Source organism: Pinus tabuliformis, chromosome 8 (assembly GCF_031772625.1).
Source record: "Pinus tabuliformis cultivar Carrire ecotype Pingquan chromosome 8, CPIR1, whole genome shotgun sequence".
Taxonomy (NCBI): domain Eukaryota; kingdom Viridiplantae; phylum Streptophyta; class Pinopsida; order Pinales; family Pinaceae; genus Pinus; species Pinus tabuliformis.
Window position 1 is genome coordinate 1,566,916,519 of NC_142294.1, and position 27,967 is coordinate 1,566,944,485.

A 27,967-nucleotide genomic window follows, 5' to 3' on the forward strand; every position below is an offset into this window, starting at 1 on the left:
AACACAAATTTGGCTAAACCAGCACACAAGTACACTAAAACTCAATATAACTTATCATAGTGTACGAAAAATATGCCAACCAGAAAAAAATTTATTCTATAAATGAATACGATTAAACAAGTTTCTAAACATGAATGCTTATTGCCCTATTTTAAAAGATTTGTAAATCCACATACAAAACTTCTAACAGCAAGTTAAAAAATCAAAATATTCATTAAATATATAATATGAGTAATTGATTTTGATCTATCTAAAATATCTTAACCAAAGATATAAAGATTTCTGAGTTTATATGATTGGTTAGGGGAGTTTTTGCATAGGATTTTCTCATTATCCTGTTTTGACAGATCTGTTAAATTTGCAAAAAATGCAGAAATCGGCAAGCAAAAGCCTTGAATACTCACCAAAAAGAGTCTGAACACTCTTGATGTCAGTGCTAAGGGTGAGAAAGTTGAAAATCTAAAATTTGCCCAGTTAAGACCAATTTTAAGCCTTGGACCAGCACTAGAATTAAATTTCCAACTAGTTGGAAATTCTCTTTTGGAGATCCTGAGGTCTGTCAGGCCAGGAGGTAACTCCTCAAATCAATTGTGCTTCTTCATTAAGATTACACATGGTTATATACATGAGGGAATGACTCTTGGGTTTCACCTCCCGATGACTCTTCCTTTTCCATTATTTACTATTTATATTATTTACAAGTGTTCACCCAATCCCCGTGATTAGATGTCAACATTCCCCCCCTTAATCTGAAGGGATGTTGGTGAGTCCAAGCATCATTCTGAATCTTTCAAGCTTTTCTCTTCCAAGCACTATGGTGAATATGTCTGCAATCTGTTTATTAGTGGAACAATGGCATAGATGGATTGTCTTGGCCTCAACATGATGTCGAATCAGATGGTATTTTGTATTGATTTGCTTCGTTTGATCATGGAACTTTGGGTTCTTGGCCAACTTTATTGCAGAGGTGTTGTCAATCATGAGTGGAGTTGAATGTACTTGTTTTACTTGCAAATCTTCCAGAATTTTCCTGAGCCACACAATTTCTTTTGTTGCGTCAGCTGCTACCACATATTCTGCCTCTGTTGTGGAATCTGTTGGAACTGATTGTTTGCGTGATCTCCAGGAGACAGCTCCTGATCCAAGACTCATAGCGTAACCAAAAGTAGATACCCCAGTTTCTTTGTCACCATCAAAGTCTGAATTAGTGTATCCAATCAAGCTGAAGTCGCCCACCTGTGTATACTTGAGTCCAAAGTCTTGAATTCCCTTCAAGTACTTTAGAACTCTTTTTGCAACAGACCAATGTCCCTCACAAGGCTTTTGCATAAACCTGGAGAGCAGTCCAACAACAAACGAAATGTCTGGTCTGATAGCAGTCAGCTAGTTGAGACTTCCTACAAGTTGTATATACTTTGTTGCATCCCCAAATTCTTTTCCTTCAATGGATGTGAGCTTTAAGTTTTGTTCCATTGGACTCGTTAGAGGATTGCACTCGGCAATGCCAAACCTGTTCAACAGATCTCCAATGTACTTCTTTTGAGAAAGGAATATAGACTTCGGTTGTTGAGTTACTTCAATACCAAGATAGTAGTGAACATATCCCAAGTCAGTCATTTCAAAACCTTTCCTCAATTCCTTCTTTATGGATGCAATGTAGCTCTCATTGTTCCCTGACATCAAAAGATCATCTACATATACCACAACACATATACAACTATTTTGCCAACTTTCTTGACAAACAAAGTTGCATCATCAAGATCATAATGTTTGAAGTTGAGTTTCAGAAGATGCTCAGTTAACTTTTCATACCAGGCTTGCGGTGCTTGCTTGAGGCAAAGAGTGTCTGGATGGTAACCAATTTTGTTGTGGGGGCAAAAGTATCTTCATAATCGACCCCTACCTTCTGTGCAAAAACTTTTGCCACAAGCCTGGCTTTGTGCTTGTCAAGTGAGCCATCTGTTTTATAATTGTTCTTGTAGACCCACTTGCAACCAATTGGTTTGGTTCCCAATGGAGGATCAACCAGCTTCCAAGTGCCATTCTTTATCAAGGCATCATACTCCTTTTGCATCGCTTCTTTCCATTCATCATGAGAAGCGGCTTCTTTGAAGGAAGTTGGTTCAAATGTAGACAAATTCAGTTCACAATCATAAGAAATATCCATATCAACAAGTGAGTTAGAATCATCTACATCACCTCCATTTTGCCTAGTTGAATTTCTTGTTCCTGTCTTTCCAACCTCATCAGAGTGAACACTTTCAAGTGTCTTTGTCAACCACTTTGGGGGACCTTTCTGAGATGGTCCAAGCTACTCAGTTGATTGAGTTGGGACTGAATCAAGATCGAGTCTCCCAATTTTGTCAATCACATCACTCAAAGTATCATCAGCGGTTGGAGTTTCATGTGGAGGAGAGAGTGCTTCAGAAGAAGATTCCACAGATTGATCCAGTATAGGAACCCCCCCTTCAAGATGTGGAATCTAATTATCAAATTTTTAAATGATTTTTCATGTCTGAATCTATCCAAGCGATCAATTTGTCGCTCAACAACATTGTCAGTTTTGGAAGATTCAAGAAAGATTACATCTCTAGATACAACAAACTTTTTATTAACTTCATCATAGAGACGGTATGCTTTGGAGGTATCTGAATACCCCAAGAAGACACACTTACGACTCCTTGCACCAAGTTTGTTTTTATGTACTTCTGGTATCAAGGCATAACAGGTGCAACCAAAAACCCTGAGATGCTTTACAGAAGGAATGTGACCATACCACATTCCATAAGGAGTCTTGTTTCTAATAGCATTAGATGGACATCTATTCTTTAAATATACAGCACATAGAACTGCATCAACCTAAAACATCAATTTTACATTCTTGAAAAACATCATGGAGCATACCATATTTAAGATTGTCCTATTCATTCTTTCAGCTACTCCGTTCTGTCGGGGATTATAAGACACAATTGTTTGATGTTTGATCACATGTTGGCGAAGATAGTTTTCAAATTCATTTGAAGTGTATTCTTCTCCATTATCAGTGCGAATAGAGCCAATATGAGATTGTGCATCATTTTCAATCCATGTATGAAAGTTCTTGAATGTTAGAAAAGCCTCAGATTTTTTTCTTCAACAAATAAACCCAACACATTCTGGTCTAGTCATCAATACATGTCATCATATATTTATTTCCATTTGCAGAAAGAATAAGCATTGGACCGCATAAATTTGAATGAATGAGTTCAAGTTTTCTATGTGCTCTCGAATGTGAATCATGAAAAACTGTTTGCTATGCTTTCCTAGAATGCAAGCATCACATTGCTTAAGTTTCCTAGGATTGTAGGCGAACTAGTAACACCATTTTTCTTCAACAAGCGAAGGTTATCATAGTTCAAGTGTCCAAATCTAGCATGTCATAATAGGCTTGATGGAAATGTACCTTCATCATAATGAGAATTGTATGAGAAATTTTGTGCATGAGCAGAGGTACCTTGCAGAGTGAGAAGCCTTTCTTCTTCTATCCCCGTCATGACAAGTGAGTGATCTGATGCTTTTCTCACCTCAACCTTTACATCAAACATATGAATGGAGTGTCCTTGCTGGCGGATGTAGACCAAGGACAGCAAGTTTCTCCTTAGCTGTGGGAGATATAAAACATCATGCAGAAGTGTTAATTTTAGGTATGTTCTATGCTTAGAGCAATTTATTTCAATTTTCACAGTTAGCTCAATATCTTTTCCAAATTAGCAATCACATCATCATTAAAGTAAACTGCAAATAGAACATAAACATAAATCGCAGAAGACGAGCCAAGACAAGAGGACACAAGATGTGGCGCTAGCCAGGGACAAACCCCAATGTGGGGAAACCCTTGATCAATTCTTCTTTTATGTTCTTCAATAGTTTAGCAAAGAGAGAGAGAGAGAGAGATAGTACATTTACAACAGAAGTCAACACTTAGACTTTCTGGATAAGAGAATAGATCATCTCTACATGAGATCAGTTGAAGACATGCTGCTTCAATTGATTCTCCAAGGTGACTCCTTCACCTATCATTGTGTTGCATCTCGTCATCATGCTATACCTCACCGTGTTGCACCATGCTGCACCCATCATCACATTGTTGGACCTCATGATCATGATGTACACATCATCACATGCTACACCTTATGCTGCCACTGCTTTCCGCTCCATGCACTAGCTGTCCCATCTAGACATGTTATACCTTGCTGCTCCATGCACTAGCTATCCCAACTAGACATGTTGTACCTTCCTGCTCCATGTACTGTTTCATGTACTTGTTGTCCATGTATTGCATCATGTACAGCTATACTTTTGTCCCACTATAACACCTAAAGCACACATAGATTTCCATGTTGTTACCTACAGGCTACAACACACATAGGGTCCTTCTTACGTGGCTAGGTCTCCTTTTCTAGCTGCATATAGGTCTCCTCAATTGCTATGAATCTGGCCTCTCTTTATTGTGGACTTAGGCATCACCTAACTGTGGATTTAGACCTCCTTTAATTGCGGATTTAGGCCTTCTTTAACTACGGCCAGACCTCTACCTTAACTGTTGCTAGAGCTCTCCTTCATCTACGGCTAAGTCTCCTTTCCACCTGCAGCTAGGGCTTTTATCATGACTGCGGCTAGGGCTAGTTTGTGGCTCCATTTAGATCTGCGGCTAGGGCTAGGTCTCTTCTTTAGGGCAGCAGCTTAGGTCTCTTCTAGACCAGCGTTGAGGGTAGTTTAGAACTTCTCCTTATTGCACTATAGTAGTCTCCTCCATGATTGCGTTAAGGTTGATTAAGGCTTCTTCATTAGGGCAACATAGAGCCTAGGGCACTCCCTCTACATAGCGTAGAACCTTTCTCCATTAGGGCAGTATTATCCCTTACGATCTCTCCTCCTAAAACCCAAAGACAAGTAGAGAGGAAGAGATCCCAAGTGAGTGTGTCCAAATAACTTTCAAGGCACCTCTATTTATACTAAAACGTTGAGCACATGTGGGGTTTATTTGGTTGTTGGCCGACCTTGACGAATCGTCCCATAACACAAATAAATTCATATCTCCATGAATACTTATCGAAATCGGATGATCTTTAAATCAATCCTACACCTTTCGACAAGAGGGATCCAATAAAAATATCAGTTGCCATTAATAAGATGACCCACATGGAGTTTGGCCCTAGTTGCCAATTTTAACAAGAAGAAAGTCTAGAAGACCAGGCAATTTGAGCCTGATTGTGCCAAGCCCTTATGGCTTGAGTTTTGATTTGTCTGCAAAGTATACTGCTCCATCAACAATGTCAGTGAATTCTTCAAAAAACTCTCTTCTAAAAGTCATTTGGCAAGTTGCTCCTGAATCAAGCAACCAATCATTTTTCCACGAAGCAAGTGAAGCATTAAACAAGTCTTCATTTACTCCAATACTACAATGTGCCACAACATAGTGAGCGGATTCAGGTGCTTTACCTTTCTTTGTCATTGGTTTTACCTTTGGGTTGATTTCTTTCCTGCTCAATTATGTCCCAAAGCAACTTGCATGTGGATGCATCATGTGGAGCCATCTCTATTGCAACGCATGTAATGCAAATCAGACTTTTCTCCTTGAGAGTGTCTGCCCCCCTGCCTCTGAAATTTCTTCTTCCTCTTCCTCTTCGACCACCTCTTCTTTTGGAAGAATCTTAAGCAAGATTCTTCTCTCTATGTGCAAGACACACAGCTTCTTCAGAAGACTGAGGCGTTGTCTTCTTTCCAAAAGCTTTCTCTCTGTCAACAAATTTATTCACAAGGGAATCAAATGTAACTTCTTTGAGGTTTCCATTTGCTTGCAATGACTCAAGATAATTTGAATAAGTGGGATAAAGTGCCTTGACAAAAGCTATCAGAGGAATGTCTAGTTCAACATTAGTTACTTTGATATCATGCATAATAGATTTTACTTCTGATGCAAGAGCAAGAGGATCATCATTTTGTAATTCAAGGCTGAACAATTTAATCATCAGTTGGACAACTTCAAGTACGGAGTGTGAGTCATAGAGTTCCTTCAATTTTTGTAAGGCTTCAATAACATTCGAAAATGGTGAAATATGGCGACTCACCTCTTCATTTACAGATGTTGCACTCAAGGCATAGGCCTTGCTGTTCTTGTTTTCCCAAATGACGAACTCCTTGTCTGAGGTAAGCTTTGTTGGTTCATTGTCTCCTTCTCCAATGCAAACTCCTTTCCATAGCTCATTAAAAATGAGAGTGTGTTTGATCTTCCGCGACCACTCAGGATAGCTCGCCTTCCTGTTAAGAACCACTCCCACAATAGATATCAATGAATGCATTTTAAAAAATTTATACTATAAAAAAAATACTTCTACTGCCAATAGACAGTAAGAAATTGCACTTTCGGTGGTAGTTTTGTAAAAAAAAAATTACAATTGTGATATAAATATGTAGCAGAGGTATTATGTAAGGGAGGGAGTATATGAGGGAGGGAGGGTTATATAGGGGAGAGGTTATATGAGGGAGGTATTATTTGGATAAGTAATCGGACAGTGTATACAACATATATGATTGTGTAATATACAATGTATAGCATTCAACATATGCATTCAATGTATAGCATTCAACGTATTATATCAGTTGTGAACTGGGATACCATCTGAGCGGTATTATATTAGTTGTGAATCGGTGGTAGGAAGGTGGAATGGGTTCCGCTATGCCACTCTAATTAGTTGTGAACTAGTGGTAGGAGGGTGGAATGGGTGGAACGTTTCCACTTGAGGTGGGTTCCGCTGCGGGAGTGGCGGTGGCAACCACATTGAATGATATGAACCGAGAGAGCAATGTGGACTGGAGTGGTCTATGAACCGAGAGAGTAGCATGCAATCTAACTGGGCGTGAGTTGATATCATAAAAAAACGTCTGTATCAAATAGAAATATAATATGGAGACCAGCGTGGAGGGTATAAACTGTGCCAAGGAGCTGAGGTATGGAGCGGTGTGAGGAGAGGTATTAACCACTTATAAACTAGGAGTTATACACAGCATTCACAGTTTTCACTTCAACACCCATCACAACGCCTTCACACATAATACAACACTTGAATAAAAACAGAATGCATACCAACAGATCATGCAAATGATGGTTCGATGAACCATGCACCAACAACTACACCACGCTGAGCAACCACACCACGATTATGCACCATGCATTACACGGTCTCCAACTTATTGCAGGAACAACCAGACTCAAATGCACCGAGCACAATACGCACAGACGGCTTCCACTTTATTCCAACATTCCAGAGCAGCGTACACATCAAATTATTCAATGAAGAAGGCATAGAACGCTCTCTCCAAACGCGGAGAAAATACGGACAAAGGACAAAATATGACAGGAAATAATGGCAGGAATAGGAGTTACAGGGGAAAAAGGAAGCTAAAATGGGGTTGGCTCTGATACCATGTTAGGCCAGGAGGTAAATCCTCAAATCAATTGTGCTTCTTCATTAAGATTACTCATGGTTATATACATGAGGGAGTGACTCTCGTGCCCGATGACTCTTCCTTTTCCATTGTTTACTATTTACATTATTTACAAGTGTTCACCCAATCCCCATGATTAGGTGTCAACAAGGTCAAAACCGTTTGAGTAAATAACCCATAAAATTATTTCAACTATTAATAATTAATTTTAGGACTGAAATAATTTGAAATTTAGCTTCAAATACAAAAAATAAGCAGTATAAACTAATATGAGCTACAACAAGGCACAATAAGACACTTGGTTTTCGAAGATCGACGAGTTGGAATTTGTGAGGAGTTGGGGGGTGAAACTATCCCACTCACACTAGTGTAGAATAACTAGGAAGAAAAACTCCAATTCCACTAGGAGGATCTACTCCTTCGAGATGCCCCAGTTGCAACAAAAACAATTATCACCAATATCTTGTCGATTTTCTAGTAGCAATAGAGACTAGAACAATTTTCTTCCAGATAACTACTTCTAATGACACAAGTTAACTTCTTAGAGCATTCAAATCATCAAGTAGTTACACTTAATAAAATTTCAACCATGTAAATTCAATAGAGGAGCGGAAATCACAATGATACAAGAGACGCCAAAATTTTCTTGGGACAAAACCCCACAAGGAGTTAAACCCGGTAGTCTTTCGAGAAATTGTTCAATTCAATCAAATTGTACATCTTATTCTTCTAGTCAAAAAATGTCAAACCATTGACCACTTTCAATGCCCAGTCAAATAAGTTAAAGGAGAGAGAGAAAGTCAACACTTAATTCACTGGTCAAGACTAGTCAAGGGCCCGAATCTCGACCTGCAGTAGCTAGTCAAAAGGCCAAAATTCAGTCTTGTAATTCCATAAAAGAGACTCAGTCAACCCTTAGTCAATGCCAAAACAAAACTGCAGAACTATGTCAACAAATAGTCAAAAGATTCTGAGAATATTCAGCCTCCAATCACAGTCAAAGATTCAGTCAAACAACAAAGAAAGGATACATGTCAACACAGTCAACACAGAAAGTCAATTCGTTGGTCAAATCAATCTTCTTCTTCCTCCCACGTGTGAACAGGTGTCTTATGTTGAACTTGTTTGCATTTGTTGTGTTGATGTGACACATAAATGAGTGAGTCGAATCTCCAATATATAGTATACCAATGGAAGGGGTCTTGAGCAAGGGTCAACCCCCTTCAAGTGGTGGGGCCGGCCTGACAAGATAGGTCGATTTGGACAGCTAAAAAACAACATATTTCTCTTTTCATTTTTGATGATGAAAACACTGGCAACAGCTACCATTTTCCAACATATCCCACAAGTTTGGTTGAAGATTTCCCCTAAACGGGATTGTCCAACACTAGAAAATGTGTCTTCTTGATAGAGCTAAGGGAGAGAGAAGCTCTCCTTCCATGTGACAGTGTCACTCAATGGATCACTGCAACAATTTTGCATAAAGTAAGCTTATACCTACAAGCTATTCTATTAACCGCAAATTAAAAGCTAAAACCCAGAAAAGAGAAAATAGAAAAATCAATCCAATACACATAAGATAGAGTATTTTCCTAGTTGATTCCTTTATCGTATAGCATAAATGATATCACAGTCACTAACCTCTAATGGGAGGGGTAAGCTAGCAATTTATAAATCTCATTGTGAATGGCTAGTTTTCCCCTGATAAAATAATATTATGACTTGTCATCCACAATAACATTGGAGACTAAATGGACTCAAGATAAAAATAATATTTTATTGCAATGAGTTTGCCCACATAGTGGGTCGAATTGACTTGATCAATCCCAAAGAATGCAACGTTCCCCTTAGAGTCCATCAGTCAAAATAATGCTCATTTCTCCTCCAACATCCTTCTATAAATGCCTAATGTTCCTCTTGCTATTCGACTTGCCTTAGAAAATGAAATATTCTTCCTTAGTAATTCGCTCCACTAGAGAACACTGATCACTTCGACTTATAACAACTATTTCTTCAACTTTTTATGCATTAATAGGTGAATTTTCGGCCCTCCTTAATACCTCAAACGCTCTACCCTATCAAGCCAAGTGTTGCATGCCATTTAATTTCCCATGCCACATAATGCCAAATTACAAATTACACTCTGATTCAACCCAAAAAGGTCCAAATTACTGCCACATAAGCTTGGTCGAACCCTTAAAAAATTAGTCAAAATTAAGATTTTCAAAAGTATTGAAGATGAAAAAAAAAAAAAAAAATATTATGAAACATGGATTTTGTTCCCCTTGGCGAGTAGTTAATTTTCGACGTAATGCATGTCCCAAATAATGCAATGCTCTAGCTATGCCTCTTGAAATTTGCGCACCCCTGTTTGACTACCTTTGGATAGCCATATCTTGAAAATTCCTTATCCAAATGGAAAAATTCCACATGGCATGCCATCCTCTCATTGAGCTCTGCGATCTAGGTCCCTGTTGACTTTTTTACTTATGGGGCCACTTTGCATTAGGAAGTGTGAGAATATCACTAACTATGAGGCTATTATATATGAGAAACATTTGAGGGATACGACACCAAAGCCAAGGCCACATATAGGCTCAATAGGCACATAACCATGTTAAAACTTAAAAGACATAGGTGCACCCAACATGGATTGGGTTGGCCCCTTCACTAGTGATCACCCCTACACTACAAGGCTCCCACAAAACCATAAGTCCACATATAAGCTTACATCAAACCCTCCAATCCTACTAGGGACAAAAGAAACCTGCTGCAAACTCAAAGGGACAGCGCATGGTCAAACCAAAACAACACTGACTCAATGCGACACAAGGTCTAAAATGCCTACAAGGCCTCACATGATTGTTACATGGCTTTTGACTTTGTACCTTGGGACTATAATCATGCTTAAGAATGTGCAATGAATCTATAGGTACCCTCACTTAAAGAGGGGTGACAAGTCCTTGAACATTTCATTGACACATAAAACTTGGACTTAGACTTGCGTCAAGGATACCCCACTTGAGTTTGAGAAGAGACCACCTAAAGTGAGAGGAAGAGATGTTGAAGTAACAATGGGTAGCCTTCCTTGAGTTACACAAACTAATCCCTTCTGCTTGAAACTTTACAATCTGCGAATGCTAGATTTTGACGTAACATTGTTAATTTCTGCCAAAGTATGTAGCTTCTTGTCTTAACATGCGGGACATGTTGGTAGTTATGCATGATATAGTATATCCAGTGTTTGAAATAAAGACGCCAAAAAGGAAGTGTTGTCGCACAGAATGTCTAAGCACCGTGACAACGGCTCAGATCGGAGGTTGTCACCCTGATCCCCAATCTCTCTGTTTAAGTTGTCTCCCAACAACAGACTTAACAGGGGTAGACCCTACGGAAATGGATGGAAGAAGGACTAGTTGGGAACCAACCAATGCGGGAGACATAGTTAAGTGACCAAATACTCGCTTTAGATTAAGCAAGCTTTTAAAAATTACATTAGATTTAGACGATTGATACCAGTGCCTTATCGAGTCAATTATCTTGCTGAATAAATTTAAGACAAGTACTGGATGGATAATTGTTGCTTGGATGAATAAATAACCTATATGACATGCATTTCCTAAAACTAATGTGAAATGAAGGATCTTGGTTAATTTTAATTATATGCCTATTCTAAGTATGTCCTTTGATCTTTGTCTGTATTGAGCCTAAACTTGATAGCGAATAGCAAAGAGAAGTCAAGGTGAAGCACACGAAGGTGTGATTAACGATCCCTCTCCTTGAAATCTAACATACCCGATGCCTCTGCCGCTGCAGAGGTTGTGGCTCTAACAATTGCAAAGTCACCATTTTAGACACTAAAAAAACTAGCCTTCTCAAGAGAAGACACAAAGGTGTTCCTGTCTTTCTTTCAACGAAGATTATGCTTGAAGGTCGATTATTAAATGCAAGATTAACTTTGAATGCAGAATGCAAGGAGAATTTAGAAGATGTTTTAGTGAAGCAAGATGCTAAAGACTCAAAACACGTAGATTACGATTTATTATGAGTTAAACGCAAAGTACTTAAGTGAAAATTTAATTAAAAAATCCCAATTATGCAAATGCTCAAAATACTCAATTTCAAGAACCTAAATATATACAATTTTCCACAAGTCCACGATAGAGTACTCAATAGAAACGTTGATCATAATTACTTAAAAAATTCTCAAAACTAATTATTCAAGAAATATCCAATAATTCAAGTAAATAGATCTAAACTTAGAGTTAATTTCCCTTTTAGACAGTGAGCGATCTCAATAGATATCAAGCATTAAAACCAATGATCAATAATCACAAAACTTAGCTTAAGCATATAAATAATGAAAGCCTTAAGCCCTTAAATTTCAATGATTTAATATTTCAGGATAACAGTGAAATTTAGAGGATAATTAATGTCAATTTAATGAACAAACACCTCTTCAAATAATTCTGGACCTCACTGATTTTTCTAATGTCTCAAATCCAGAGAAATATCTTTTCTCCTATAGTCAAACTCAGAAATTTTAGAATATTATGTTGCCTTGACTATAAGAATTTTAATTTTCTTTCCCACAAAAATTTAAGGACTAAAGGCCCAAAACCCTTGTCACAAAACTCAAAAAGAAGAACTTATTCTTAAATTTTGTGTCACACTTTAGAAAAAAAATTAGCCGTTGCAATATAGCCGTTGGAGTCTCTGCACACTCTATTTAATCAAGCTAAGCCAGATCAGTTCTTCAACTTAACCTGACGATGAACCACACTGGTTGGTTCGAAACGCGTCGACAAAAGATTGATTATGTGATTCTGCCGAAGATTATCCAGACAATGTTATGGATCACAGAAGTCTAAATTCCTTATTAAAAAAAATTAAGTTTAATGTGATTAAAAAAAAATTAAATGGGCCGATGAAATAAAACTTTTAATGTTGCATGTGTTTTATGAAAAATAAAATTTAATTTTTTAAAGGGCCAAAGGCTACTTTAAAAAATTATATCGAAATATCGATTAAGTCAGTGTGAGGAAGAACCGATGGACGCATGTCGAGGTAGGGTCGAGGGAGGAGATGAGGAACGTTGGTCGAGGGAGCAGCGGGCAGCAAGGAGATGAGAGTTAGGAAGAGAAGGGAGAGGAGCTCACGCAGAGGGATAAGGGATGCGGGGCTAAGGAGAGGATGAGGGACGCAGGCTAGGAGGAGGATCGAGCAGTGAGGGGCAGAGGGTTTCGAAGTGCGAGGGACAGCCACATGCTGAGAGGAGCTAGGGTCAAGGGAGAGCAGGGATAAAGGAAACAACAGAGAGGAGAGGGAGCCGCGGGAGAGGTGAAGAAGGGACTGCAGGCAAACAAGGAGGAGGGTTATGCTGCCAGGTAAGGGTGGTGAGGAGAGGCCAAGAGCAGAGATAAAGGCAGGGATAACGCAGCAAGGAGGAAGGGTTACACAACATATATGGAGGTCGCAAGGAAACAAGCTGAGGAAGCCAAGGGTTGTCCTCAAAAAAAAATATTTAAAAAAGATTTGCCCAAAAATCAGTTTCCGGACAATTATAATTTTTCTTTAAATTGCTCTCGGAATTCACTATGAAAACCTCATATCTGAATCTTCAAATGAATGATTTCGTCGTTTAATCCCTGCACACAAAAGTTTGAGGCTAGATCTTGCCCTCCAAGGCCTAGATCTGCCTCAAAAAATCCAAAATTTCCTTGACAATCTTCAGATTTGTGCCTGCACAAAGCAAAAATAAAACCCCAGATCCCACATATATACAAAAATTAAATTGAAACCCAAAATCGAAATGTTAGAAATTCGAAAAATAAATGTCAAATCTATACAAATAAATTACAGATCTATCAAATCTTAAGAGTATCAGCCTGACTCCGCTCCCAGATCTATAGATTTCAGGCTCTTGCTAGCCAAATCTAACTATTTAGCACAATTTATTAAAGATAAATAATTTTTTTAATTTAGGTATTAGCTTAAAAAATCCCTGCAAGAAGAAATTCATTAGATAATTTTAGGATTTTAATCAGGAAGGCTCTCCAAATCTTATGTCTCGGGAGTCGACTGGTCCAATCGAGGACTTCCCCAAATACCCAATTTTTGAATACGAATGATTTCTGCACACTTAGAATTTAAGTTGTTAAATCAATAGAGATACAAAATAGTGATTAAATTTTCAAAGATTAGAGATATCCCTTAATCAAATTAAATTATAATGCTACTTTAAACCCAATAACCTAAGCAAGATACCTGTGCAATAGATTATTCTATGAAAGCTATTAACCAACAACTTATCAAATAAGATCAGCAGAATATTAAGAACAATATTACCATAAAACACCGAAGAAGAACACTGCCATCAAATAAAACCCCAAAGACTTTGTGTTGTATTATTCCATAAAAAAATATTACAAGAAAGCTTCAAAAGCTAGTACACGACTCAATGATCGGATCTTTCTGAATGACAAATGACCTCTAATTTATAAATTAATTCTCCAACGGCTAGTTGGCTTGATCCCCATCAAAGTAATCTCGACCGTTGAAAAAAATTTAATTATCTTTTAATCTCCTCCGTCGAAATTATTTATTTTTGAGGAAATTCAAAATTCTCATTTAATTGAATTTTAATCAACTCAAAATTAATTATTTTAAGTTGATTTCCTCAAAAAATTGACTTTGACTTAACTACCAAGGCCCAAGGGTCCAAAATCTCTTGAAATTTTCAATATTCCCTTGGCGAGGGACTTCCAAAAATTAATCCTTCTAGAACCGACGAATTTTTTTAATTTGGAGAATTAATTTTTCATAGGACTTAAAATTAATTAAATTTTTGGCTTGAGATTTTAATTTATTTTTGCCAGAAAATTTAATTACTTGTCTCATGAGGACATTAATAATTTTTCCAACCCTCAAATATTTTAGCCATGGTGTCTAAATATGAGGGACCATGCACTAAAATATTTTTTACATCAAGATATTACAATTTAATACATGAAGGGAAAACACCCGTTCATTATAGACCCTCCTTTATTTTACCCAATTCTGCAACTCAAATTTGATCTAGTAGACCAAGTTATTTATAATAAAATAATTTAGCCAATTAGCTAAAATTATTCCAAAATCACTTTACAGAAGACTCAACTAGAACACTAGGACTTATCTAAGATCTTGAAGACAAAATCCACCCTAGCTTTGGGGTGAGGTTGGAGGGAAAAACTCTATTGATCAACTATATTTAGAAACACACATGAATTGGTGAGACGAAAAACCTCCTAGGATAGAAATCGTCACCAAACAAGTAGGATTACCTATGTTGTTACATACATAGATGGTCTTACTAAGATCGTTTACATTATAAACTTACAAAATGGGTTTAAAACTTTCACAAAATAATGAATGAAGATGATAATGAAATTTGGATAATCTTTATTGCTCAATCATGATGGAATTAGAGTATTCAAAACCGTCCTAGCTAACCGGTTACCGATCTAACCAGCCGGTTAGCAGGCCCACCAATTGGAACCGGCCAAAAAACCCGGTCAGAGGGGTGACTTCACCAAATTTTGCAACTAACCGGTTCTAACCGGCCGGTTTGGAGGCACGCCCACCATGAACCCAAAAAGCAACTTTTTGACTGTGTCTAAGGGGTTTTGGAGAGAAACTAAGGGTGCTTTTCCTCCAAAAACACCCTCTCCAAGCCTTTAAGAGACCCCTCTCCCTCTCATTTGTCTCACACATCTCATTTGGAGTGTGTTAAATTTGGACAACTAGGTCCAAACTCCATGTTCTGATGCTCAGATTAAGAGGCTAATATTTTTGTTGGATTCCTCTTTCTGAGAGGTGTAAAATCCATATAAAAATAGTCTTAATCCGATGAGCAGAACTTATATTTTGAATTTATTATTCTTAATAAATTATATGTGCAAGGTCAGCCAGTTTTGTAATGTAGGCTCACATGCCCAACAGATGTGTCACACACCCTCATTGATGGATATATATACAGGAAAAGTTGGAGAGAATTTGAACACAACACAACTCACATCTTCCTCTCTCATCCCAAAAGTACGAGCTACCTGGAGGACGAATTTCAGCCACACGTGGGAAGGACGAAGAGGATTTTTCTGCTGCTAGGGTTTCGTAGAAGTTTGACCAACGTTGACTTTGGTCAACTTGGGTTGACTCATCTACTGGTTGGAGGGTTGTTGTGACACATGCTGGGCTGGCTGACCAAAGGAGACTTTGCTGGTTGAAGCATCCTGTTGACCGCCGAAACGAACACATACATTTTTCTTGTTTCTGATTTGTCTTCTGTAAGATCTACTTATATGTTCTATCTGCATTTTGCTTATCTTCTTGTATGATTGCTGTGAGAAAAGTGAAATTGCTCTTAGCATAGAACATCTACAAAACTTTACATGGTATCAGAGCTGAGGTGAAGACAAACTCTATCTATAGCAATCATCATCGAAGGAAATGGATTCCTCTAAGCTTGAATTCAGGGAGAATGACAACTGCAGTAAGCCGCAGTCTCATAGGAACAAAGAACAGCAGCAGTAGAGTCATAGATCAGTGGGCCGAAGAGATCCAACGTATATGAAGCCAAGCCGCAGTCTGGTATATAGAACAACTGAAAAGAATTACACGCAGTCAATGAAGGTCACGTATACGCTGGAGCTAATATGCCGGTCACAACTCTAATGCACAGGTCATGTCACATATATATATTCATATACGCTGAAATACGTTCTGAAGAAACATGTGGAGACCACGCACTTGGAACGCTGTCATATATCACAATCATATAATACGGGGAATGAAGATATTTATTGGAACGCAGTCAGGATGGAGGCAAAGATGCGTAGACACATATATATCACGCAAGCCCTAGATCTGGCAGCGTGGTTTATGCTGTAGCACGTAGACATATAATACGCTCTCCGAAATCCTCATTTATATATACGCACAACATTACACTGTCCATACACTATAATGAAGGCAATACGCACAGCATTACGTTGTCCATGGAAACCTTTATACACAGTTAATGAAGCCACAGTAAGACCCTATGTGCATTCATGGAGAACGCAGTCATGAACTAATATGTGGTTCTAAGCCGCCCTAATCAAAGTCAATGGATGCCTTTATATTGTCGTACATAGAGGATCACATACGCCGTTCATCAAGGAGAATATACGTTGGGCAGTCATGCGTTGAGCAGTCATACGCTGGGCAGTCAACGCTGAACAGTCTGGTATATACACAACACAGTCATGAACTGATTCGTTGTTTTAAGCAGCCGTAAGACAACGATGTCTGAGTTAATGTTCTGCCTGTACTGTGAAGGATTGAACATAATAAGGCGTGACCGTAATAATACGACTGAAGGAATTGTTCTGAGCATAGACTTGATCTGGTTATGAAGGTATCTCGGGTTCGACGCGGGGCCTGAGGAGCTGATGTGAGTCCAGCAAAATGGTCTCCACGATTTGGGTGGACGTCGAGATTTGGTCTCACGTCAAGTTCAGATCCAAATATTTCAGAGATTGGAACTGACAGGAGTGGTTAAAAGATTGCTTTAGCCTTATTGAGATATCAGTGACATTGGTTCTGAGATATATCAGCCAACGGCTCTATGACCATGGCCATCGAATGGCATTCATATAAAACATGGAGAGCCGACCAATCTGATAGCACATGGAGCACATGAAAGAATCCATATGATACAACTATGATTTGATCTTAGGCAAGAATGCGCATCAAGTTCATGGATGATCATATAGGAAAGTTCGATATTTAGATGTAAGCAACCATCGGTTCTAGAAATAGACACCTATGGAGAAAGTATTGGCACATAAAGGACCGATCTTTGAATGTATATCGCATAGGTATAGAGCCGCAGGTTTAACATATGCATGACAAGAGGACGCAGTCTCGACATATCTGGAAATGAAGCGACACAGTCTCGGATACTCCTGATTTGTTTGGAGAGCAGTTATTGGATGAATGTCCGTCCACTATAATAATCAGCCAAGGGAATGAAGCTGCATGCAAGATAGTGAAGCCACAGTCAGGTTGTCAAAGCCGCAGTAAGGGTAACGATGTCATATCATAGTCATGGAATGTATGCATAATATATACGCTGTCTAACATATACTCTGTCATAAGCAAATTATCTATACATGATGTATGTGTAACGTACTGATATAAGCTTCAGAAGCATGGATACTATACATGATATACGCAGACATAAAGACAGTTGTCAAAGGTAAATGATATTTGCATCATGGACAGCACAATGTTGCATGAACCATGGGCAGCATCATGATGAATGCAGGCATGGGCAGCATGAAGCATGATGAGATCATGGACATGGGCAACATGAGATCATGGAAATGAAGGGCAGCATGATGATGGATAAGATCATGGACATGAGCAATGTGATTAGTGAAGTATGGTGCAGTATGAGTGGTACAGCAAGAGAACCAGATGCAGCATGATGATAGGTGAATGAGTCACCTTAGAGAATCAGTTGAAGCAGAATGTCTTCAACTGATCTCATCGTTATAGAAGATGATCTATGCTTAGATCTAGACAAGTTAAAGTCTTGACTTCTGTTGTAATTGTACTATCTCTCTCTCTCTCTCTAGGAAAGAGGCCATCATGGCTCAGGGACACCCTCGAAGATGCTGAGGGTCATGCTGCCCCAAGGGGAACATTCCGAGAAAGCAAGAAGCCGTGTAGATACCAAGGGTATCTAGCTGCCATGAGTACTATTATACAATCTGAACCTGGATCTTTTGAGGAAGCCATCAAGCATCAAGTCTGGAAGGATGCTATGCATGAAGAATATGAGGCTATTATGAAGAATGATGTCTGGGATGTGGTCCCGAGACCGAAGGACAAATCTGTTGTCACCGCTAAATGGCTCTACAAGATTAAACATGGATCTGATGGGAGTGCTGAAAAGTTTAAGGCAAGATTTGTTGCCCATGGCTTCTCTCAAAAGAAAGGAATTGACTATGACGATATATTTGCACCTGTGGCTCGATATACCACCATCCGATCCATCATAGCCCTTGCTGCTACGCAAGGATGGAGTCTTCATCAGATGGATGTCAAGACCGCTTTTCTGCATGGTGCAATAAAGGAAGAGGTGTATGTAGAACAACCTCTGGGATTTGAAGTTCAAGATCGAGACACTTATGTCTGCAGGTTGAAGAAAGCCCTCTATGGGTTAAAGCAAGCACCCAGAGCTTGGTATGAGAGGATGGATAGTTACTTGATGAAGCTGGGCTTCACTCGAAGCAATGCTGATCCAAACCTTTACTTTAAGGTTGAGGAAGGAAAGCCTCTCATTCTAGTGCTGTATGTGGACGACCTCTTCCTGACAGGTGATGACCCTCTCATTCATCAATGTAAGAGGGAGCTTGCTGCTGAGTTCGAGATGAAAGACCTAGGACTGATGCACTATTTCCTAGGCCTGGAGGTCTGGCAGAGACCTGGAGAGATTTTCCTTTCTCAAGGAAAGTATATTGTGAAGCTTCTGGAAAGATTTGGGATGGTGGACTGTAAGTCCGTGTTGACACCAATGGAACTCAACTTTAAGAAGTTGAGTGGCAGCGCTGCAGGGCCTATCTTGGCCAATCCTACTGAGTATCGTCAACTCATAGGAGCTTTGATGTTCTTAGTGAACACCCGTCCGGACATATGTTTTGCAGTGAATACTTTGAGTCAACAGATGGTTGAGCCTCATCATTTTCACTGGGTTGGTGCCAAGAATCTTTTGAGATATCTTCGGGGCACGATAAACCATGGGCTGAGATACACTGCCGGGAGTGTGATACTCCGGGGATATACTGATGCCGATTGAGCTGGCAGTGTGGTGGATCGTAAGAGCACATCTGGATGCTGTTTCAATCTTGGTTCTGCTTCGATCTCATGGATGAGCAGGAAGCAAAAGTCGGTGGCTTTGAGCACCGCGGAGGCCGAATACATTGCTGCTAGTATGGCCTGTTGTGAAGCAGTTTGGTTGAGGAAGCTCTTTAGTGAGCTGTTCCAACATGTGCCCACTGTAATACTCTGTGATAATCAGAGTGGGATTCGTATGACTGAGAATCCTGTGTTCCACGACCGATCCAAGCATATTGATATCAGGTACCACTTTATCCGAGATATGGTACAGCGAGGCGCCGTAAGGCTCGATCATATAGGAACTGATGAGCAGGTCGCGGATATTCTCACTAAGCCCCTGGGGAAGGTCAAGTTCCTAACCTTCCGTGAGAGTCTTGGTGTCGTGGAAAGACCCTATGATGTGGGTCCTGTTGGACGATGAGCTCTGGGAGCTCTGGGGGGCTTTGGGGATAGCTTCTCGGAGCTATAAGCACTCATAATGCTTCTGCCCCACCCTTGTGATTATTGAGCTGGTTCGCCACTCATTTAATCTGTGCCCCGTATGCATCCTACCCATTGAGTTCAGGGCTCATGGGAAGTACCTCTCATTTGGCCAATGAGGTGTGGAAAAGCTAGAGACTATTAGCAAAGACTGATGGACGCATCAGAGATTGCCGTACTCTCTATCTAGGATGGCATGGTCCAACCACTTGATCTGGGATCAAGATTTGTGAGGTCTGGGACCTCTGGACTGATTATGTCAGTCAGGGAATGATGTTTTGTGACTGACCCACTTCTGTTCTGAAATAAAGAAGCCAGCAAAGCAAGTTTCGGCGGGATGACTCACGATGTTAATTGCACTAATAGATGGAGTTCTCCCTAGTTGAGAGGGAGTGTTAAATTTGGACAACTAGGTCCAAACTCCATGTTCTGATGCTCAGATTAAGAGGCTAATATTTTTGTTGGATTCCTCTTTCTGAGAGGTGTAAAATCCATATAAAAATAGTCTTAATCCGATGAGCAGAACTTATATTTTGAATTTATCATTCTTAATAAATTATATGTGCAAGGTCAGCCAATTTTGTAATGTAGGCTCACATGCCCAACAGATGTGTCACACACCCTCATTGATGGATATATATACAGGAAAAGTTGGAGAGAATTTGAACACAACACAACTCACATCTTCCTCTCTCATCCCAAAAGTACGAGCTACCTGGAGGACGAATTTCAGCCACACGTGGGAAGGACGAAGAGGATTTTTCTGCTGCTAGGGTTTCGCAGAAGTTTGACCAGCGTTGACTTTGGTCAACTTGGGTTGACTCATCTACTGGTTGGAGGGTTGTTGTGACACATGCTGGGCTGGCTGACCAAAGGAGACTTTGCTGGTTGAAGCATCCTGTTGACCGCCGAAACGAACACATACATTTTTCTTGTTTCTGATTTGTCTTCTGTAAGATCTACTTATATGTTCTATCTGCATTTTGCTTATCTTCTTGTATGATTGCTGTGAGAAAAGTGAAATTGCTCTTAGCATAGAACATCTACAAAACTTTACAGAGTGTTTGTGAGTTTGCTTGGGAGGTTGGAGAGTGTTGAGTTTTTGTTGGAGTAGTGGAACAACAAAGATTAAGCTAAGTAGTAGTCATCATACCTCCAAAGCCAGAGATACTGCATGGGCTCATTGTGATATGATTGATGGCAAAATGATCTGCAAATATTGCCAAAAATCCATTGAAGGAGGGGGTATTAACAGGTTCAAGCAACACTTGGCTGGGATAGGAGGCCATGTAAAGCCATGTGGAGCACCAAATGAAATAATAGGGCATATTAGGGCAGAATACCTTCAGAAATTTGAGACTCAAGTCACTGAACCAATAGAGAAGTTTGTGACTGCAAAGTTTGGGAGTCGAGACTCAACCAACTGAGTTTGATCATGATGACTCATGAGAAGTTTCAAGTGATAATGTTGATCACTATTATAGTATTATCATATATGTAGACTTGAGTCTTGTAGTAGGCCACTGGCCCCATAGTTTGTAGGCTTTGTTTTTGCACTCTAGAGGCCATTTAGAGCCTCATTGCTTATGTATTTTGTCAATGATATGTATTGCACTCGGTGCCATTTTGATATATTCAACTTTACATGGTATATAAATGAGCAATCTTTGCATATTTTGTCTCTATTGGCTTGGAATCATGGTTTTAAATCTTAAAAATAGTTTTTTTCATTAAAAATTAATTATTTAATGTATTTTTCTAAAACTGGTTCGTTTACACCAAACCAGTCCCGGTTAGACCGGTTTCGGTCGGTAAACAGGTTCATTAGGTGGACCGGTTCGACCACCGGTTCCGGTTTTAAAAACACTGGATGGAATCTTCTTGCGAAAATGTACAATGCTATAGGGTAGTTGATGCGGAGTGGTCAACGAAAGGAAAACACTACAGGGGTTTTTTGTTTGTTATTTTGTTTTTTAATTAAAAGGTTTTAATTCCTTTTTTTCTCATTATTATTATTTATTTTATTGGAAATGTGTTCTTTTAAATTTGTAGGGGTATGTGAGACCCAATTAAGCATTAGGGGGGCCAAAAATGCCCCCTTAAAGATCAAAAACACCCCAAGAATGTTTCTAGATTAGGAAATGGATCAAGAAACATTTCCAGGTGTTTCTAAACCATTTTTATTTCCAAAAAAAATTATGGTACCAAAACATTAAGGGTGTAACAGTCACCGGTGACTTAGGGTAGCAATTTGCATTTATTGCATTATTCACGCTCTGTACCTACGTGTTTGACAAAACTCAATAGCAACTTGTATATCTAGAATGTGGTCCACTGACTTTTTGTTTATGGATTGATAGGATAACACTGTGGCCTGTTAAAATTGGACTACAATTTGTCAAGATTAGAATGAAACTTTGCACATTTAGGGAGAATGTACTATGAGATGCATATTTCGCTCAAATTTGAGCCTTGACCTAAACTTGTGGAGCAATGACCTGGACAGAAAGATTGTCAAGTTTGCTAAATTTAAACCTTCTTCTTTCATAATTTTTGGATTGTTAATACTTCTTGGCCATGTAGACTAATGAATGGTCTTAATTCTAGTCTACTGCCATGTCCCTGTTATGGTGGTATTGGTATATATGGTGATTGTAAATGTGGCTATTTTGGTTGGATCCATAATTATTAGAAGCCCTTAAAAATAGACCCTACAATAGTGTATTAAGTTGCACGATTAAGTACATGGTATGATTATAAGGGGGTCCATGTTGCTCACATTGACACCTAGCAGAAATAGGTATGTCAAGCTATGCTCTAATCGCAATTGTGACAATAACCCAAGTTCTCAATCCTAGTAGGCATGCCCCATCCCTATGTGGATTTTGCTAGATGTGGCTATTTATATTGATGTAGCCTTCAAGAAACCATTGAGAATACAAAATGTGCAATTCTCCACTTAAATGTTCGCTGGTGGGACGAATTATTTCTGGGTTTACAATCCATAAAAAACACAAATCACCACTTTTAAAAAGACATTTTGTGGAAACAATAGTTACCAAGTTATCACTAATTATTCCCATTACAATCAGCTTGGCACTTGTCTATGGTGTTAATTTTAGGTATGTTCTATGCTTAGAGCAATTTATTTCAATTTTTCCATTTCGCTCAATATCTATGCCAGATTAGCAATCATATCAGCATCATAGTACATTGCAGATAGAACATAAACATAAACATCAGAAAACAAGCCAAGACAAGAGGACACAAGATGTGGCCCCAGCCAGGGACAAACCCCAATGTCGATAAACCCTTGATCAATTCTTCTCATATGTTCTTCAATAGTTCAGCAGAGAGAGAGATAGTACATATACATCAGAAGTCAGCATTTTGACTTATCAAAATAAGAGCAGAGATCTTCTCTAAGAAGATGTCACATCAAGTAGTTGATCTAGGCTTAGGTGAAGGCATACTGCTTCAACTGATCCTCCAAGGTGACTCCATCACCATGCTGCACCTCACTGTGTTGCACCTCCCTGCACCATCACACCATGTCCATCATCACTGTGTTGCACCATGCTGCACCATCACTGCGTTGTACCTCATCATGTTGTACCCAACATGCTGCGCTTCATCATTATGCTGCACTATTCATCATGTTGTACCCAACATGCTGCTCTTCATCATTATGCTACACTATTCATCATGCTGCACTATGCATCACTGTGTTGCACCACTATCACTGTGCACTATGCTGCACCATACACTGTTGTACCCATCACTGTGCACTATGTTGCACTGTTCCATCATTGTGCACTATGTTGCACCACTCACTGTTGTACCCATCATTGTGCACTATGCTGCACTGTTCCATCATTGTGCACTATGTTGCACCACTCACCGTGGTACCCATCACTGTGCACTATGTTGCACCACTCACTGTTGTACCCATCACTGTGCACTATGTTGCACCGTTCCATCATTGTGCAATATGCTGCACCACTCGCTGTTGTACCCATCACTGTGCACTATGTTGCACCACTCACTAGCCGTAGCTGCTTGCTATGGCTTGTAGCCTAGCAGAGAAGCTAGACTATAGTTGCAGATCCCTTCAACAAGTCTTCAATGCAGTGATCACATTCATTGTTTATTGCCTTTACCCCTTTCTCCATCCATTTGAATCAAAGTCTGCAACATACAACAATTTGTGCACTTGCATTTATGCCAACACAGCCCTAATCATATGTTGTCCAATCACCCCTTGCTGAACACACATCTTTCAACACTTTACTTCACGTAATATGCTAGACACTATCCCTGTCCAAAACAGCGGACAGATTAGGCATCTTTTGGTTGTGGTATGATTGAAGACTTCCTCTTTCCAACTTATAGGAATCCTCTTCTTGCTATGGATTATATCTCCTTGGTTAGGGTTGTATGGAGTCTCTCTTTTGTTGCAGGATAAGGCCAGCATTTAGGGTGTATCCAGACTGTGACAAGGGCACACATATAACTGCGGCTAGGTCTCTTTTGGGCAGCGTGTAGTCCTCTCCTTAGGATAGCGGATTGAGGACCCTTTGAACAACGTATGGAGAGCCAACTCTATGACTGCGGTTAGGGCATAAAGACCCTCCTTAAACTGCGGCCTAGTTTCTTCAGAGATTGTGGATAGAAGACTGTGTCTAGGGTTAGGGCAGTGGCCAGATAGACTTCTTTTGGACAGCGTTGAGTTCACTTTAGCATATAGGCCTCCTTGTTGCGTATTCACCTTCTTGACAACGTTATAGGGCATCTCCTTCCATGGTTGTGATATGATCTTCCTTAGGGCATCATTAGGCTAGCGTATATCCTAGGGCACTCCCTCTAGATCTCTTCTTCATCAAACCCAAAACAAAATGAAGAGAGATCACAAGAGTGTGTGTGTCAAATGACTTAAAGTCTTCCTCTATTTATACTAAAACGTTGAGGATAAGAGGGGGCAATTTGGTTGTTGGTCGGCCTTGACGAATTGTCACATAACACAAATAAATTCATATCTCCATGAATACTTATTGGAATCGGATGATCTTTAGATCAATCCTACACCTCTCAACGAGAGGAATCCAAGAATAAAATCAGCTGCCATAAATAAGAAGACACAAATGGATTTTGGCCCTAGTTTCCAATTTTAACACATCAAAACAACCTCACATTTCTCATCATATGTCCAAGGCAATATAGATGGTCATCTTTGTTGATTTTCGGGTAGCTGTGGTCGGTATTCCCCAGCTACAAGTCAGCCCATGAAAAGGAGGGAAAATCAAAATTTTAATATTTGAATATAAATGGTCAGGTCAGCCTAGCACAAGGAGATGTGCCCCTTGGGCACCACTAGAACACTATAAATACAAACTCAACCTCCCTCATTTGGACACAATTCAGATCAACACAATCTGATCTTTTGTTCACACGTGCGAAGGACAGAGAGAGAGAGAATAAGAACATTGAAGTTTGACCAGTGCTTGACTAGCATTGACCGGCTTTTCTGTTGATTGTTTAACCGCAGTTCTACACAGTTTGACTGAATTTCAGAGGCAGTTGACAGAGTATGTTCTAGGCAGTGGGACGACAGTTTGACTGGAACGTCTAACCGAATTCTGGACAGAGTTTATTGAGCTTATGGGCAGTTGCAGGAGGCCAAATTTTGGCCTGTTGATAGAGGTTGACCGAAATTCTGGGCAGCAGCAGGAAGGCCAGATTTTGGCATTATTGATGAGGTTTGACGTGTGTGGATTTTGTACTCATTTTGACCAAGTTTGACTAGAAAATCAAATTGTGCTTTGTTGAATTGAACAATTTCACCTAAGAAATGGTTGCTAGGTTTTTCCCAAGGTAAAAAATTATGTCTCTTTTGTGCTTGGTTGTCTCTTTATGATCCTACTGTTAAGCTTTTCTATGTATAATTGCTTAATGATGTATGTGACATAAGTTAATTTTCTTTAGAAATCATTCGAAAGCAATTATCAGATTAGAAGATCAAATCTATTAGAAAAATCAACAATCTTGTGTCTAGAGAATATGAAGTAAAAGGTATGTTATCTTCTACTATATAGGGTATAATTCCCTCGTCCAATAGTCAAGTAAACATGACAATCACTATCTCCTATATACTAGAAAATAACTTGCATTTTACGCCACACGTCATGTTGACATATCAAGGTACCAAAAACTCAATTAGAGAGTTAAATTTAGATAACAATGGTATGTTCTATGCTTGGCACAATTACTTCAATGTTCCTTTAGCAGCGCAATGACAATTTCAATTTAGTTTTCCAATAGCAATCACATAAACCATTAATCACATTGATAGTAACAGTGGATAGAGCATGAAACAAACTGTAGAAGACAAGCCAAGACATGAGAACACCATATTTGGAAGATGCCAGGGAAAAAGCCCCAATGTGGGGAAAACCCTTTAATCAAGTCTTCTTATTATTATAGCAAATGTTTAGTAGAGAGAGAGAGTACAAAAAGCCAAAATTGACTTGCCAATATAAGATCAAAACAACCCTGTCAAATTTCTGCAATATTGTCCTAGTCAACAGTAGTCAAATCAGCCCTAACCAGAAAGTCAAAGATGGTCAATGCAGTAGTCAAACATCTCCTTTGAAGCTCGGTCAAAGGTAGTCAAACTCAGCCTCCAGTAGCGGTCAGAGTCAACCCAAAACAGTGATAAAAATTGCAGTCAAACTTGGTCAACCTGCAATCAAACGGGCCTGCGGTCAACGCAAATAAAAGTCCTCATTTGCCTTGGTTCGTGTGCCAAAAAATGCGGCCTACTAAGACAAAAATCCACCCGAAAATCAAAGTCAAAGGATGTCCAAAAGTTAAAGTGAACGTTGGTCAAGCTGCATAATTTTTTGAGATTTACGACGATGCAATTATGTCCTGTAATTGAATCTCCTTGTGCCACATGTGGGGGAGAGAGAGAATGCCAATGTTGTACGAACCAATGAGAAAAGGAGACAGAATGTGTGAGTGATGATGATGCCAAATGAGGTGAGAGGTCACTTGTATTTATACAAGTCGTTGATGGTGAAGAGTCATGTCCATTGAGCTTCATGAGTGTACATGATGATGTGGTCGACCTGAACAATTTGCACATGTGTGGGCATAAATTCAAAATCGTACTTCTATTTGTCCAAATGAGATGATCTTTATATCAATTTTGGTCCTCTCAAAAAGAGGAATTTAATGCAATCATCATCTCCATCAAATAAGCTATCCCAAGGTGGGATTATTCCCTAGTTGCCAATTTTAACACAACTCTCAACTAGGGAGAATTCCACCCGCCAATCATCGATCATCATGCCATCCTGTCATCATATACCATCTTTGTGTCTCATCTCATCTCTGCTCTACTGAACACTGATATGAATAATGAAGAAGAATCGATCGAGAGTGAGTCACAAGACCTTACCACTCTCCACTGACAAATGTCAGTCTTGATCCCAGATCAAGTTGTTGAACACCATGCATCCTAGACATAGGGAGTACAGCAGTACACGATGCATCCATCGGTAGTGCTATGGTCCCTATCCATGTTTCCCAACTCATTGGCCAGATGAGAGGTAGTTCCCATGAGTCTCGGACTACATGGGTAGAATGTACATTGGGGCATCAGCAAGAGAAGGTGAACCACTCATCCTGCTCATATGCCATAGGAAACGTTGAACCACTCATCCTATGCATATGTCAATCGTAGGGGAAGGTGAACCACTCACCCTACACACAGCCAACCATCATGGGGTATCACAGGGGAAGGTCAACCACTCATGTTGTACACAGCGCAACAATAGGGGAAAGTGAACCACTCACCCCATGGTCGCTCATAACTCCAACAAGTACCCTAATCCCCCAAAAGATCCCAAAGCTCAATGTCTAACTCAAGCGGGACCCTCATAGGAGGGTCTTTCCACGACTCCAAGTCTCCCTCGGAAAGCTAAGAATTTGACTTTCCCAAATGGTTTCGTGAGGATGTGTGCAACCTGCTCATCAATCTTTATGTGTTGGAGCCTTATTGCTCCCTATT

General features: G+C 39.5%; 1 protein-coding gene across 2 annotated transcripts in view; it reads right to left on the bottom strand.

Moving 5' to 3' along the window:
• The window catches only part of LOC149242002 (pentatricopeptide repeat-containing protein At5g67570, chloroplastic-like), a 274,597-nt gene that overhangs the window by 200,468 nt on the left and 46,162 nt on the right, over positions 1-27,967 (bottom strand). Inside the window, exon 3 of one of the 2 annotated variants that reach the window (XM_089374112.1) lies at positions 6,111-6,300. The exons of the other annotated variant lie outside the window; for it this stretch is intronic. Coding sequence (XP_089230238.1) covers positions 6,111-6,300 — 190 coding nt within the window. The remainder of the gene's footprint in view (positions 1-6,110; positions 6,301-27,967) is intronic. 2 annotated transcript variants of the gene reach the window in all.